Source organism: Pongo abelii, chromosome 1 (genome assembly GCF_028885655.2).
Source record: "Pongo abelii isolate AG06213 chromosome 1, NHGRI_mPonAbe1-v2.0_pri, whole genome shotgun sequence".
In the NCBI taxonomy this organism is placed as follows: Eukaryota; Metazoa; Chordata; class Mammalia; order Primates; family Hominidae; genus Pongo; species Pongo abelii.
The window spans coordinates 15948335-15964516 of record NC_071985.2 but is presented as its reverse complement, the minus strand read 5'-3'; the positions used below and the strand labels follow the sequence as shown (position 1 = coordinate 15964516).

At 38.7% G+C, this 16182-nt stretch overlaps 1 protein-coding gene across 2 annotated transcripts in view; it reads left to right on the top strand.

Annotated features, from left to right (window-relative positions):
* MAP3K21 (mitogen-activated protein kinase kinase kinase 21) overlaps nt 1-16182 on the top strand; it is a 57900-nt gene that overhangs the window by 10383 nt on the left and 31335 nt on the right. For both annotated transcript variants that reach the window (XM_024254260.3, XM_054561343.2), the window contains exons 2-3: nt 8171-8351; nt 15540-15688. In XM_024254260.3, coding sequence (XP_024110028.2) covers nt 8171-8351; nt 15540-15688 — 330 coding nt within the window. The remainder of the gene's footprint in view (nt 1-8170; nt 8352-15539; nt 15689-16182) is intronic.

Sequence of the window (16182 nt, the reverse complement as noted above, 5' to 3'; positions counted from 1 at the left end):
GAAATGTAAGTGATTTTCTCATTGAAACTGAGTATACTACATGTCCATGAAAAGGTTTGTCCTATGAAAGATGGATTTTATTTCAGTACATGAGCAATGTGAAGTTCTGTTTTAGCTTATCACATCTGTTTTTTCTTTAGAGAAGCCTGTCTTCTTGTATTTGGTATGCTAGCTCTTTCATTTATACAACAGTTACTTGTTGATCATATATTATGTGCGGAACTCTCCTAGGCGCTTGGTATTGCGTAGTGAACAAAGCAGACACAAATTCCTCCCTTAAAGATCTTGTATTCTAGTGAGTGAGACAGACATTAAGCAAAATAAATAATGTGTAGTATCTTGGAGAGTGGTAAGTGCTTAGTATAAAAACTAAAGTTGCAGAGGAGGATGGAAATGTTGAGGTAAGCAGTGAAAGATTGTGTGTCTAAGCAAAGTCTTGCAGAAAAGATGGATTTTCAGCAGTATCTAAGTAAGTGAGGAAGTGGGTCATCTGGGAAAGAACATGCTTGTTACAGAGAACAGAAATTGCAAGATTTCTAAAATGCTGGGAGAAAAGTGAAGGTGGGCAGAACAGCAGGACATGAGGGAGAGGCAGGGATCCCTCAGACCATGCAGTCTTGGGGGCCCTACAGGGTCTTTGACTTTTACTACAACACAAGAGGGTTTTGAACAGAGGAGAGCTGTGGTCTGATTTACATATTAACAGGGCTATACTGGCAGCAGTTTTGAAAGTTGATGAAGGGGAACCAGGTTGGAAATATGAATGTGAGAGTCATCAGCATGAGAAGGTATGTAAAGCCCTGAGATTGGCTGAGATTATCTAGGGAGTGAGTGTAAATAAGAAAAAACTAGACAGAGGTCCACGGACTGAGTCCTCATAGTCTCCAGTCTTTAGAGGTCAGGGAGACAGGGAGGACCCAGGAATAGCTAGAAGTAAAGGGGAAAATCAGGAGTGTGGAGACCAGTGAAGAAAGTATTTCAGGGAAGAATGATCAGCCGTATCAGATGCCACTGATAGGTCAATATTCAAATAACTGTTTTGCTACAATTATTTTTAAAACAATGATTTCTTCTTCTTCTTCCTCTTCCTCCTCCTCCTCCTCCTCCTCTTCTTCTTCTTCTTCTTCTCCTCCTCCTCCTCCTCCTCTTCTCCCTCTTCTCCTCCTTCTTCTTCTTCTTCTTCTTTTTTTTTTTTTTGAGACAGGGTCTTACTCTGTTGTCCAGGCTGGAGTGCAGCAGTGCTATCACAGCCCAGGACAGCCTTAACCTCCTGGGCTCAAGTCACAATCCTACCTCAGCCTCCCAAATAGCTGGGACTATATAGGCAAGCACCATGATGCCCAGCCAATTTTTAAGTTCTTTTGTAGGGGTTGGTTCTCACTGTATTGCCCAGATTGGTCTTGAACTCCTGGGCTCAAGTGATCCTCCCACCTTAGCCTCCCAAAGTGCTGGGATTACAGGCTTGAGGCACTGCATCTGGCCAAGAGTCTTCATTTCTTAATGTCCAGGATCCTAATACATTTTTAGGAGGGTAGAGGTGAATCGATCTTCTGTAATTAGCAGCTGACTTAACATGAAAGAAAAAGCTTATAATAATTCATCTTCTTCATATTAATTTTTCCCCTAAGAGTATTCATTATTAATTTCCTCATTCATTCAGCAAACACTTGAGCCTGTTAAAATGCCAGTTGCTGTGCAGTATTAAAAAAAGATTAATTAGGCACAAGTTCTATCCTCAAGCTGCTTACAATTTAATAAGATGAGATTGTAATAAGGAATATAAGGCAGGATTTAAGTGTAATGGGCAAGGTACAGTCTAAGTGTATTAGAATGCAGAGAAGTAGCTGAGGTTAGGCAAAAGGCAATGGGGAGATGTTGCTTATAGACTCATCTAATATTGGAGCAGGAAGTGTCGAGATTCCAAAGGCCAGTGGACTTGTAAGTGGCTTCACAGTGAATGCCATGGCAGCCTGGACTAAGAGCTCAGTGCTGGTGTCCTGATTGAGTGGGAGGTCCAGTAGGAAGTGTGAGTTTTATAGAGGGCGGAAGAGGAAGGCATTCCATTCTGTAAGGAGGCACAGGGCGGTGGGGAGACAGAAAAAGGCAACGCTGTAGATTTTAGAAATGGCACACAGAATTGTTAGAATATGGGGTTCATTCAGGAGAGTACAGAAGAGAGCTGGAAAGATCATTTAGAATGAGATTGAGAAGGGGCGGAGGCCAAAATGAAAGTGTGGGCTTTACTCCCTAGGCTGGATAGTGAGTGGGATATGTGTCCGGGGTGGGAGTCAGGGGAAGAGGGGAGGCAGATGGTGCTAGGGGTGAAGGGGAACTGGTGCCACTAGGGAATGGCTGGAAAGAAATATGAGAAACATTTTATACTATATGATAAATTTAGAAAGTTATCATTCATTCCATATAAATTGTGGATTGTCCTCAAAGTTGAAATTTATAAAGTTTCATGAAGTTTTTTGTTAGTATATTCTTTCACATTATTGCTTTTCTCAGCTTGTTTTCTTGCTTATGACTTGTTTTGGATAGTACATTTCCAGTTAAAGATTAATCGAAACTCATTTGACTCATTAAATGGAATTTGGACACAGTGATCCCATCAATGTTGAGAACATGATGTACATAGTAATTGCTTTTTAAAAAAATATACATTATATACTATAATTCCGAAAATACCAATGTGAAACTTCAAAGGAGCTGAAAAAATTCTGTGCCTCATGGTTGAATAAGTAGGCTAAGTACAAGGTTGTAGAGGCCAATTGTTAAAGAATGGGGCTAACGAGGGTCAAAAATCTTTACTGAAGTCACAGGAAAGGGTGCTCAAACAGTTGTTGCTAGGATACTCACAAGAATTTACCATTTCTGTGGCCAGAAAGGTTAGTTTGCCTGGTTTGTACATTAAAATCAGTGGTGACCAGCTAGTGCACTGTGGTTCTTCCTGCGTGAATGACAGGAAGCGGAAGTTGGCTGCCAACCATGTGTCTTTAGGCTGAAACCTGGCAGTGTGCCCCATTATATTACCTGTTGTGAGATGGGCTATTTTTGGTTTCAGTCACATTGTCCAAAAGATATGGAATTCCAGGAATTCTGCTGAACACCTCTGAGATAGAATCCAAAACAATGGGCCTTTCAGGAAACCTTAAAGGGTTGACATTTGGAGTGTGATTTGAACTTGTTTTCTGTGAGCCCACAGTGTGGAGGTGCCTGGCTCCTGTAGAAACTCTGGACCTGGGGAATGGGGGCTGGTGTTCTGAAACTGTCAGAACCAAGTCTGCTAATACATACTCTGCCATCCGTTTATTTGGAAATGAAGTTTGTTAGTGTTTGGTTTTTAGTTCTCAATTTTGACTCTGTTTTTATTATTTAGAGCAGCGTTTCTTTGACCTTTGCATCCCAAGGGCTGCCAGCCCTTACCTGGGGTCTGGGGTGTGGATAAGGAGGCAAGGAAGTGTTTTGAGGCCTATTTTCATCAGTCCTTTCTCATGTCTGCCTGTCTGGAGGTTGGTAAGAATGAGGAGATAATGTGTATAAAAGTGCTTTGGGAAACAAAGTTTTATAGAACTGCAAGCCATTTTGATCATTAATTTGGGGTCTTTTGGTGATAGGAATAATTATTGTTTAAAAGTGAAATTAATGGTATTTCTAGAAGGAAAACATAACGCAGCTGATGAAAAAAAAGCTAATTAATTCCCCTGTATTTTGTTGTTGTTGTTTCAGCTTTCTGTGGTTTAAGTACATAGGGTTTAAAGGATTGGGAATCTAAATCTCTTTTTCTGTAGGTATTTATTTTTCTTTATATTCATAGGGAATAAGGACTGAGAAATAAATATGCCTTTAGCTGATGTGGATGGAACATTCAAAAATTAATCTCACAGAATGAGATTTCTGGTTGCTTTGCCCTCTTCTTATAAACCAATAGCTTCTGAGCAGCACAGAAAAGGGCTGGGGATGAACTCCAGCTCTGTGTTTCAGCCCTTTGATCTTGGATAACATTTCTAGGCTCTGAGCTAGAGATTATATTCCTGCCTCATAGACTAGTGTCACAATCAAATGAAATATTAAATGTGTGGAAACAACTCTGCATAGCAGAGGGTTGGTAAATGGTGGGCAATATTCTTATTATTTGAATTGGTGATAAGTATCATTAACAAAAGATATTCCATTGAACATTGTGATGTACAAGGAACTATGTTAGGCGATATGGAGGGTTCACAGAATGCTATAAAATACATTTCCTGAGATTAAAGTAGCTTGCACATAACTTTGGTAGAGAAGTCTTAGGTAAAAAATAACTGACAAAATAATGTCATATGTGAGTAACATGATAGGGAAGATAAAATCGTTCACAATTTTGTGGAATGCTTAGGGGGTTTTTCTAAGGAAGCTGGTCCTTGAAAATTGGGACAGTATAGATGGATAGGAAGAATGAAAGGTTATTTCAAATGGAAGTGGGTCTCTGATTTCCCTCCTCCCTGCCTCTCTCACGCTCCTTTTCTCCATCCTTTCCTATGTAGTATAGCATTAAGAGTAGGAATAGTAGCATGTTGGCCTTACTGTTTAGCCACTGTATAACCATGGACATATAGCCATCCTAAATCGGATTCTTCTTATCTATAACAGAAATAAGAATAGAACAGATGGTTCTTGCTGTCTAAATTTCAGTTACAAGATGGCATGGGGAAAAAAGTTGTAACACAACAGTATTTATTCAGTATCAATTACTTATCTAATAAGCCCCTACTCAAATAACCCTCCACATTTAAACTTAGTGTTGGTTTCCTCCAATTGGGTTCCCTCCAATTGCATTAGCTCCTATGACTGCCTGATACTGTAAATGTTTGACAATACAATACAATCAAAATGCACATCCATTGTGAAATCTCAAGCCTTGAAAAAGAGGCAGGATTTCCTGAAGTTCATGAAATTCATTTTGAAGACTTGCTAAAAACACTTTCAAACCCATTGATAAAAGTGTGTGTGTGTGAAATTCTTACAGAGTGCTTACCATGTCTCAGCCACTGTTCTGGGCACTTTACATGTATTCATTTACTCCGCCCTACAATCTTATGATGTAGGTACTATGGTAATTCACAAGACAGGCAAGGAAGCAGAAGCACATGGGATCCAAACCAGGCAGGTTGGCCCTAGACTGCATGCAGTTCCTCACCACTCTACACTGCCTCTATTTAGATCAGTTAGTAATTGACCAATGGCAGGAAATCAAAAGGGAAGAGAATGGGCACCTGAGCAGAGAGAGATTTCCAAAGGATAAATAAAGATTTTGTGAAAAATTAGTAAAAGCTGTCAACTAAATGAGTAGATACTGGTTAGGACCATAGGCTTTGGAGTCAGACTGCTTGAGCTTCACTGCTCCTTAGCTCTGTGACCCTGGACAAATTACTGAACATCTCTGTTCCTCAGTGTCTTTATGTATAAAGTGCAGATAATAGTATCTACCTATAGCATTGTCATATGGGTTATGTAATTAAAATACCTACAACCTCACCTGACAAGTAGAATATACTCAGAAGTGTTAGTTTTTACTAAAACTAACATTTGAAAAAAAATGACCCTCTTTATGATTATGTTCTGCAAACCAGATACCCTCTCCTCTTTCTATAGAAGGGATTAGCTAGAGGAGAGGGTGGCAGCCTCCAGCTGCATTAGAGCCTCGTGGACAACCTAGGGAACATTTCTGCATGGTTCTAGGCAGAGGCAGATCAGCCAAAGGGAGAGGAGCTGAAGGTGCTGGGAAGGGCCAGGTAGGAGGGTACAGGTGAGGAGTGAATGAAATGCTCACGGATATGAAGAATCAAAATCGTGAAAATGGCCATACTGCCCAAGGTAATTTATAAATTCAATGCCATCCCCATCAAGCTACCAATGACTTTCTTTACAGAATTGGAGAAAACTGCTTTAAAGTTCATATGGAACCAAAAAAGAGCCCACATTGCCAAGGCAATCCTAAGCAAAAAGAACAAAACTGGAGGCATCACACTACCTCTCTTCAAACTATACTACAAGCCTACGGTAACCAAAACAGCATGGTACTGGTACCAAAACAGAGAGATAGACCAATGGAACAGAATGGAGGCCTCAGAAATAACATCGCACATCTACAACCATCTGATCTTTGACAAATCTGACAAAAACGAGAAATGAGGAAAGGATTCCCTATTTAATAAATGGTGCTGGGAAAACTGGCTAGCCATATGTAGAAAGCTGAAACTGGATCCCTTCCTTACACCTTATACAAAAAATTAATTCAAGATGGATTAAAGACTTAAATGTTAGACCTAAAACCATAAAAACCCTAGAAGAAAACCTAGGCAATACCGTTCAGGACATAGGCATGGGCAAGGACTTCATGTCTAAAACACCAAAAGCAATGGCAACAAAAGCTGAAATTGACAAATGGGATCTAATTAAACTAAAGAGCTTCTGCACAGCAAAAGAAACTACCATCAGAATGAACAGGCAACCTACAGAATGGAGAAAATTTTTGCAGTCTACCCATCTGACAAAGGGCTAATATCCAGAATCTACAAAGAACTTAAACAAATTTACAAGAAAAAAACAAACAACCCCATCAAAAAGTGGGCAAAGGATATGAACAGAGACTTCTCAAAAGAAGACATTTATGCAGCCAACAGACACGTGAAAAAATGCTCATCATCACTGATCATCAGAGAAATGCAAATCAAAACCACAATGAGATACCATCTCACACCAGTTAGAAGGGCGACCATTAAAGAGTCAGGAAACAACAGATGCTGGAGAGGATGTGGAGAAATAGGAACACTTTTACACTGTTGGTAGGAGTGTAAACTGGTTCAGCCATTGTGGAAGACAGTGTGGCGATTCCTCAAGGATCTAAAACTAGAAATACCATTTGACCCAGCAATCCCATTTCTGGGTATATATCCAAAGGATTATAAATCATTCTACTATAAAGACACATGCACACATATGTTTATTGTGGTACTATTCACAATAGCAACAACTTGGAACCAACCCAAATGCCCATCAGTGATAGACTGGATTAAGAAAATGTGGTACATATACACCATGGAATACTCTGCAGCCATAAAAAAGGATGAGTTCATGTCCTTTGCAGGGACATGGGTGAAGCTGGAAACCATCATTCTGAGCAAACTATCACAAGGATAGAAAACCAAACACTGCATATTCTCACTTATAGGTGGGAATTGAACAATGAGAACATTTGGACACAGGGTGGGGAACATCACAAACGGGGGCCTGTCGTGGGTTGGGGGGCAGGGGGAGGGATAGCATTAGGAGAAATACCTAATGTAAATGACGAGTTAATGGGTGCAGCAAACCAACATGGCACATGTATACCTATGTATCAAACCTGCACGTTGTGCACATGTACCCTAGAACTTAAAGTATAATAATAATAATAATAATAATAATAATAGTAATAAAAGCACATTTGTTGTGCTTTTATTTGTGTTGTGTTTTTTATTTGTGTAGCTGCAGAGCTACACAAGAGCTCAGGGACAGATGCTGGCATCAGCTTCACTCCCGGGAGTTCCCGTTGTGCATCCCCTACATTGGCAGGAGGCTGGCATTGTTAAAACCAGCAACTGGATGACCGCTGTGTTTACTTTTTGCTATATTTTGAGCTCCAGTAAAGCAATGATATCTCCTACATTATCTTTATCAGTTAAAGAATGTATAAGCACTTTGCAAATTTAATGTAAGATAATGTTTGATGATAATGAGCTATGGTAATATATCATCTAATTTCAATATTCTCCTCTTCAGTAGAAAACATTCTGTACTTAGGTCAGAAAATAATATATTTTTTCGTATCAGGTAAATTTTTACAGACTTCTGATCCTACTTGTGATATCTCAGGAAATGATTCTTGCTCTTAGAAATCATTTACTTTCTCAGAAAGAGAACTACTCATAAAGAGCAGTAAGTTGTATCTTGAAATAACTTGTAACTTCAGGCACAAATAACTCACTAAAGACTATAATATCTGTGCTGTAAGTAAAATGGTAAAATGCAAGTTTATTCTTGTTTATTCTGCCAACTACAGTGAAGATTGTGTTTTACATACCATAGAAAAATTGTGACAGAAAAATTAAAAGAATATGCAAATGTCTCACTTTTGATTTTTCTTTAGTTTTGCTACTTGAGAAGATAGAACATGATGACATCTGCAATAAAACTTTGAAGATTACAGACTTTGGGTTGGCGAGGGAATGGCACAGGACCACCAAAATGAGCGCAGCAGGCACCTATGCCTGGATGGCCCCCGAAGTGATCAAGTCTTCCTTGTTTTCTAAGGGAAGCGACATCTGGAGGTGAGCCTTTCCTTTTGCAAACAGCGGCAGAAACTGCTTGCTATGCTTTATTTCAGTAAGTCCCAAAGTATTCAGTAATTCTCAGCATAAATAGTCTAGGCCTTTTTGAATGAATTTTTATGGTTTTGATCAAAATAATTGTAATGACAACGGAACAGATAATTTGATGTTTGCATTGTCATATGACTCCATTTCAGAGGATAACTTTCTAGTTAAATCACAAGTCTAGTTAAAACTGGTTATAATTTGAATTAACACCAAATGCCCAAGATTTTGTAGGATGTGCCAGTAAATTAAAGTGAATTTTCCGTGATGTAATCATGGCTCATTGTAGCCTCGACCTCCCAGGCTCAAGTGATCTTCCCTCCTCAGCTTCCTGAGTAGCTAGGACCACAGGTGTGCACTACCATGCCTGGCTAATTTGTGTGTGTGTGTAGAGAAGCAGGGGTTTGGTGGGGGGGGTGTCTACTATGTTGTTCAGGCTGGTCTTGAACTTCTAGGCTCAAGTGATCCACCCACCTCAGCCTCCCAAAGTGCTGGGATTACAGATGTGAGCCACTACACCCAGCCTGAATTGACATTTTTAACAAACTTTTGATTCCTTGTGACTCACAGACAATATTAGCATGGAAGGAGTTTAAGAAAAAAATTTAGACCCATCCTTCATTTTATAGATTGCATCATCTAAAGATTAAAGTCTCCTATTTGAAGACTGAGAGCTGCTCTCAAATGGATTACCAGGTTATTTTGACTTTCCATTCAGCTTTGTCTCATTAGAAGTATGCTAACAATTACAAAATAACAAAGAAAAATCACACTGTTTAATAGTTATGATGCACCTAGAACTTACTTGCCATTGTTTAATGCTCATAAAATCCTATTAATAAAGAAAATGTGGTGCATATACACCATGGAATACTACACAGCCACGAAAAGAGTGAAATCATGTCCTTTGCAACATGGATGCAGCTGGAGGCCATTATCCTAAGTGAATTAATGCAGGAATAGAAAACCAAATATCACATGTTCTCACTTATAAGTGGGAGCTTAACATTGGGTACTCAGGGATATAAGGATGGCAACAATAGACACTGGGGACTAATAGAAGGTGGAGGGAAGGAGGGGGGAAAGGGCTGAAAAAGTAACTCTTGGATACTATGCTCAGTACCTGGGTGACAGGATCATTTGTATCCCAAACCTCAACATCACACGACATACCCAGGTAATACACCTGCATGTGTACTCTGTGAATCTGAAATAAAAGTTGAGAAAAAATTTTAAAAAAGGATAGATGTAAAAAAACAAAATAAAATCCTGTGTTAATCATTAAAGTTCCATTTTTTCTGTTTTTAACAGCTTTGTTGAGATATGATTCACATACCATGAAACTGATGCATTTAAATTGTACAGTTTGATGGCTTTTTGTATATTAGTAAGTTGTGTGTCCATCATCCCAGTTGATTGTAGAACATTTTCTTTCATGCAGAAAGAAAAACCTGTCACCCCTTACCCATCATCCCCAACTCCCCCTTCCCTCTCAGCCCTAGGCAACCACTCATTTATGTTCTGTATCTTGAGATTTGTTTATTCTGGACATTTTATGTCAGTGGAATCTTAGAATATTCCTTTGTGACTGGCTTCTTTCACTGAGCCTAATGATTTGAGGTTCATCCATATCAGAGCATGGATCAATACCTCCTTCATTTTTATGGCTTAATCATAGAGTATTACTGTACCACATCTTGTTTATCCATTTATCTCTGGATGGACATTTGGGTTGTTTCCAATTTTTGGCGATTGCAAATAGAACTGATAACAAACATTCCTGAACACATTTTTGTGAGAATGTGTGTTTTCAGTTTCCTTGACTATATATCTAGGAGTAGTGAGATTGCTTGGCCATATGGTAATTCTGTGTTTAATCCTTTGAAGAAGCATTAGACTGTTTTCCAAAGTGACTGCACCTTCTTTTTTTTTATTCCCACCAGTAGAGTGTCAGAGTTCTGATTTCTCTCCATCTTCCTTGTCACTTGTCATCTGACCTTTTGATTTGGGCCATCCTTGTAGGTGTAAAGTGGTGTCTCCTGGTTAAAATTACAATTTTAGGATTTTGTTATTATTTGTTTTTTTGCTTTTTTTTTACATAGAAGAAAACTAGGAATGAGAGAGAAAAATACTTGCTAAGAGTCCAGTACTTGTAAGTGCCAGAACCTTTTAAGAACCCAGGTCTGCCTGGCTCTCAGATTCATGCTCAACAAAAATTGTTTTTCCTTTTAAATCTTTGGATACACTAGAAGTTAGTCCCTCAAATTCACACATGAAGTCAGTGGCAGAGACCCCTGTCAGTAAAAGTTCCATAAAACTGCCTTCCATTTAAAGCTTATCTTCTGCATTTAAAATTATGATTTAATTGTTCTACTTAAAGCTTGTAAGAAATTTATCAGTTGGATCAGGGTTCTATAATGTCTTAGGGTCAGTTTGAAAAATACAAATGCTTGAGCCTCACCTCTTGATGAATTAGACTCTCTACTGATGAAGGCTGAGCATGTGTGTTTTTATAAACCGTTAAATGTGTTTTCATTGAGTTAATGACTAATTTTAGTAATTTAGTAATTTAATTTAGTAATTTTCTAACCATATGAAAATATCAAATTATGTAAGTGACATTGGCTATCTTTTTAAGATATTATACTTCAAGACTCTAAAAACTATTAAAATACATTGTAAATCAGTTTTACATTCAAAATAATGTATCTTAAGACTATGAGATCTTATTACAAACTATGCTTTTATTAGAAACTATGCAATTACCAGGTATATGAATGCTGTGCAGTCATGCTCTATAGCAACCTTGTCTATCATAAACATAGGGGAGAATCAAGAAGTAAGCAGAAAAGAAAAAAAGGAAAAGAAAGTTGCTAAAACCAACCAAAATATGGGCCTTTAAGCCCCACACACTCTCTAGAGAAGTCATCTCTCAAAATTGATTTATTTACAAAGTGCGATGATCTGATTTTCATTAAAAGCAGAAGATACCAGCCGGGCATGGTGGCTCATGCCTGTAATCCCAACATTTTGGGAGGCCGAGGTGGGCAGATCACGAGGTCGAGAGATGGAGACCATCCTGGTCAACATGGTGAAACCCCATCTCTACTAAAAATACAAAAATTAGCTGGGCGTGGTGGTGCATGCCTGTAGTCCCAGCTACTTGGGAGGCTGAGGCTGGAGAATCACTTGAACCCTGGAGCCAGAGGTTGCAGGGAGCCGAGATCGTGCCACTGCACTCCAGCCTGATGACAGAGCAAGACTCTGTCTCAAAAAAAAAAAATAAATAAATAAATAAATAAAAAAGCAAAAGATGAAATACAGAAATGGTCCTCTGTATTTAATGTGTTTTTCTTTCCATTACCTACTTTTCACCAGAAGTTTTTTCCTGTTACTAGCTTGGCATCCCTTTCCCCTCTTCTAATTAGCTCAAGTCCCTGATATAAAAAGGCATAGTGTTTGCATATAGCCTGTGCACATCCTCCCGTGTACTTTAAAGCATCTCTAGATTACTTATTATTACCTAATACAATGTGAATGTGGTGTAAATGGCTGTCATTCTGTATTGTTTCTAAAGTTGTATTGTTATTTTTTATTGTTGTTTTTCTCTGAATATTTTCCACACGTGGTTGCTTGAATCTGCGGATGTGGAGAGCTGACTGTATTATGAAAAAAACTGAGAAACTACCGATCCCTGGCGCTGCTTAGTTGTAGGGTCAAACATTTCTGCATATCTCCGGAACCCATTCATATACAAAAGCACATTGTAGGATATCCGGATGGACAAGAGCAGGGCAGGTCATCTCTTTGAATTATAGATACCATTGCTGTAAAGTCTCTTTCGATGATATTTCCATAAAAAAAGTTGCATTCAAAAAGCATGGCTTTACCTATGCAGTGCTAGGGATTGGTGATTTTATATTTCTTGATTTTCTTCTCTTCTCCTCCCTTTCTTCTAACACTTACTGTACTACAGAGTAATTGTCTTATGCACTTAGATATTGTTATCTAATTTTTACAGCTCTTATTATCCTGGTTTTGCAGGTTAAGTAGCCGAGGCACAGAGAAGTTAAGAAATTTGCTTAGAGTTGTAAAACTACTAAGAAGCAGATTTTAGGTCCAGGGCTGAGATCCATGACTCCCGACACCACAGCCCTGAGTCATTACAATTTTGAGTTCTCAGGAGAGGGCTTCATTATACTATCTTCTACTGGTTTAAGAGAACAGAAAAATGTGTACTATACTTTAGAAGTAGTTCCATTGAAATAGTTACATTTCTTTTCACATTGGTTTTTCATGGGATAAGCCCTCCTCTCTCTGGAAAAATGATCCATCCTAGATTATTCATTTCCTGAAACTTGCAAGAAGCAGAGTTATACTGCTATTTTTTTAGTTTTGTTATTTGTTAATAGGAATTTCTTTGAATTTAGACAATTTTAATTATTCTATGTAAGACTTTTTTTGTTTTTGTTGAATGATCTATGAGTTAAGTTTACTTATTTTTGAAATTATGAAGGTGTCTCCTATAATTAACTATAATACAGATAATTTTTAAGAAAATTATCAAAAGAAAGCACATAAGCTTTGGAAAATAATGATTTTAACTTTAGCTAACAGTTACAGCATTGTATAATTTACAAGTAGTACATTAAATATATATTTCCTTTTTGAAATAAAACAATGTTTTGAGATGGTAGAGTGGATCTCACTATTATTTGATAGAAGAGTTCACTGAAGATCAGCTTTAAGGGCCTTGTTAGTGGAGAAATAACTTGTGAGCAGTAATACCAGCACTTTTGGAGGCCAAGGTGAGTGGATCACAAGGTCAGGAGTTTTGAGACCGGCATGGCCAATATGGTGAAACCCTGTCTCTACTGAAAATACAAAAATTAGTTGGGCATGGTGGTGGGTGCCTGTAGTCCCAGCTAGTACTCAGGAGGCTGAGGCAGGAGAATCACTTGAACCCAGGAGGTGGTGGAGGTTGCAGTGAGCCGAGATCGCGCCATTGCACTCCAGCCTGGGAGACAGAGCGAGACTCCATCTCAAAAAAAAAAAAAAAAAGGTTATGTATAACCAACACATAAGAAATAATTCAGTGGCTTCTAAATTTCACATTTTAAAAAAAGTTAAAGCAATGAAGTTTTAAAAGATTAGGAAAGTGAATAGAGCTTCACTAGTTATATTAGTAGAATTTAAAAGGAAACCAAATATGACTGTTCCTTTTAATTAATTTTTATTTTATTTATTTAGTTTTGAAACAGGGTCTTGCTCTGCCACCCATGCTGGACTGCAGTGGTGCAATCACAGCTCACTGCAGCCTCATCCACATGGGCCCAAGTGATTTTCCCACCTCAGCCTTCTGAGTAGCTGGGACTATAAGCACCTGCCACTATGCCCAGCTAATTTTTGTATTTTTTTAGAGACGAGTTTTACCACATTGCCCAGGCTGGTCTTGAACTCCTGGGCTCAAGCATTCTGCGCACCTCACCTTCCTCAAATGCTAGAATTACAGGGGTGAACCGCCATGCCCAGCTACTTTTATTTTTTAATTGAAATAATTGTACATATTTATGGGGTACATAGTGATGTTCCAATACATACAATGTGTGGTGATCAGATCAGGGTAATTAGCATATCCTTCATCTCAAACATTTATCATTTGTTTGTGTTGGGAACATCCTCTCTTCTAGCTATCTGAAACTATATATTATTGCTAACTGTAGCCATCCTACAGTGCGTTAAAACAGGGGTACTTATTCCTATTATCTGGCTGTAATTTTGTGTTTTTTTTTTTGAGTCTTGCCCTGTCACCCAGGCTGGAGTGCAATGGCGTGATCTTGGCTCACTGCAACCTCTGCCTCTGAGGTTCAAGCGATTCTCCTGCCTCAACCTCCTGAGTAGCTGGGACTGCAGGCACGCGCCACCACGCCCAGCTCATTTTTGTATTTTTAGAGACAGGGTTTCACCATGCTGGCCAGGCTGGTCTTGTACTCCTGACTTCAGGTGATCCACCCATCTCGGCCCCCCAAAGTGCTGGAATTACAGGTGTGAGCCACTGTGCCCCGCAATTTTGTGTCTTTTGACAAGACAGTGTTACTTATATGCTTATGTGTTTCAATTTGAAGTCAAGTGAATCATCTGGAGTGACTCTCATTCTTTAAATTTACTTAACAAAAGATATCTGCGTGTACTTTATGTTTTGAAGAAGAATAAGAAAAAACTAAGGTACTGACTTGGATAACAGAAGAGAATATATACAATGTAGGAGGCTTGTGCCTATGTCCCTGTGTACTGAATTGAATTTGGGGTATCAGTCTGTGGTATGGATGTGGTATGGATGTGTAGTGAAATTCGGCCCTTCATGGTAAACATTCATTTAGAAATCCTCTTCTGTGCCTTTGCTTGTTCTTGTTTGTGGCTGCATCTGCATCACATGTGATGATGCTTTGGAGAACTCAGGGACTGCAGTTGTGCCTTGTTTTTTATTCTCGTTTCACCCTGGCTGCCTCCATTACACGAAAGAGATGTATGTCCTGTCAGCAGGTGTAAGGGGGCCCGCACTGATGTCTTTCTGTTCTTTGCTGTTCAGCAATATGGTAGAAACGTTAGTAACACATCTAAATATAAAGAGAGAGGCGGAAAGATAAACAGTTTCAAAAAACTATTTAAAAATAGTTTATCAACATGATTCCATGTCAGCCCTGTGGCATGCACCATGAGATCTCTGTGGGGCTGTGCTCTTCGGTGTCCTAAGAATCCTCAAGAGGTTTTATTTAAGTGTGGGAAAAATGAGATAGAAAGAGAAACAGAAAACAGCCACATTACTCCTAAAGTGTGACCTGGTTCTGGACCCTGTTTAATTCAATTGTGTACTACTTTTACGCTTTCCTATTCATGAAGTAGTTTTAATTCCTAGAATGAATGCATACTTGATTTCTGGGATGGAATGTATTTACATGTGTTTGAATTGTTGTTGGGAAGAATCCACCTCCCACGTTGGGATGTCAGCCATTTAGGGGCTTTTCTGGAAAAGAGTGTCCTATTAGGAATGGATGAAGGTACTGAAGGGTTTATCTCACTAAGTGTGTCGTAAGGAAAAGATACCATTTAGCCCATTGAACATATGAAATCCTTGCTTTCTAGCTATGGAGTGCTGCTGTGGGAACTGCTCACAGGAGAAGTCCCCTATCGGGGCATTGATGGCCTTGCCGTGGCTTATGGGGTAGCAGTCAATAAACTCACTTTGCCCATTCCATCCACGTGCCCTGAGCCGTTTGCCAAGCTCATGAAAGGTATTTTGTGTGTGTGTGTGTGTGTGTGTGTCTTTGTGGGGGCAAGAATTTCTCATTAGAATATAATTTTTTGAAAAACAAAAAAAGCATTTTCTGTGACTCTAATTTCCAAGTACTTTTAAGTAACCCTAGTATTTTAAGAATTAGAAACCTAGTCTTTGATCTGGAATGTCTGGTAAAGTTTTGAAGAACTAAGTAGCTTACATACAATCCAGTTTTATCAGTGACTAATTTATGTACAAAACTCAACTGAAAAGTAGTATTATTTTCACTAGGTACATGAGTAGAGTTCAAATGCAGTATTGAATTGGTTCCATATCTGCTATTTTAAATTTGAATTAGTGGTCAGAAATGCCTTATGGTCTTAACAGGTGTGATTTTGCCAGGATCATGTCTATTTTATCCTTATCTTTAAAAATTGTTAACTCTTTTTGTGAGCCGCAAGTTGCCTTCCTTCATTGTTAGGCTATTTTTTTTTTTTTAGAACTTCTCAT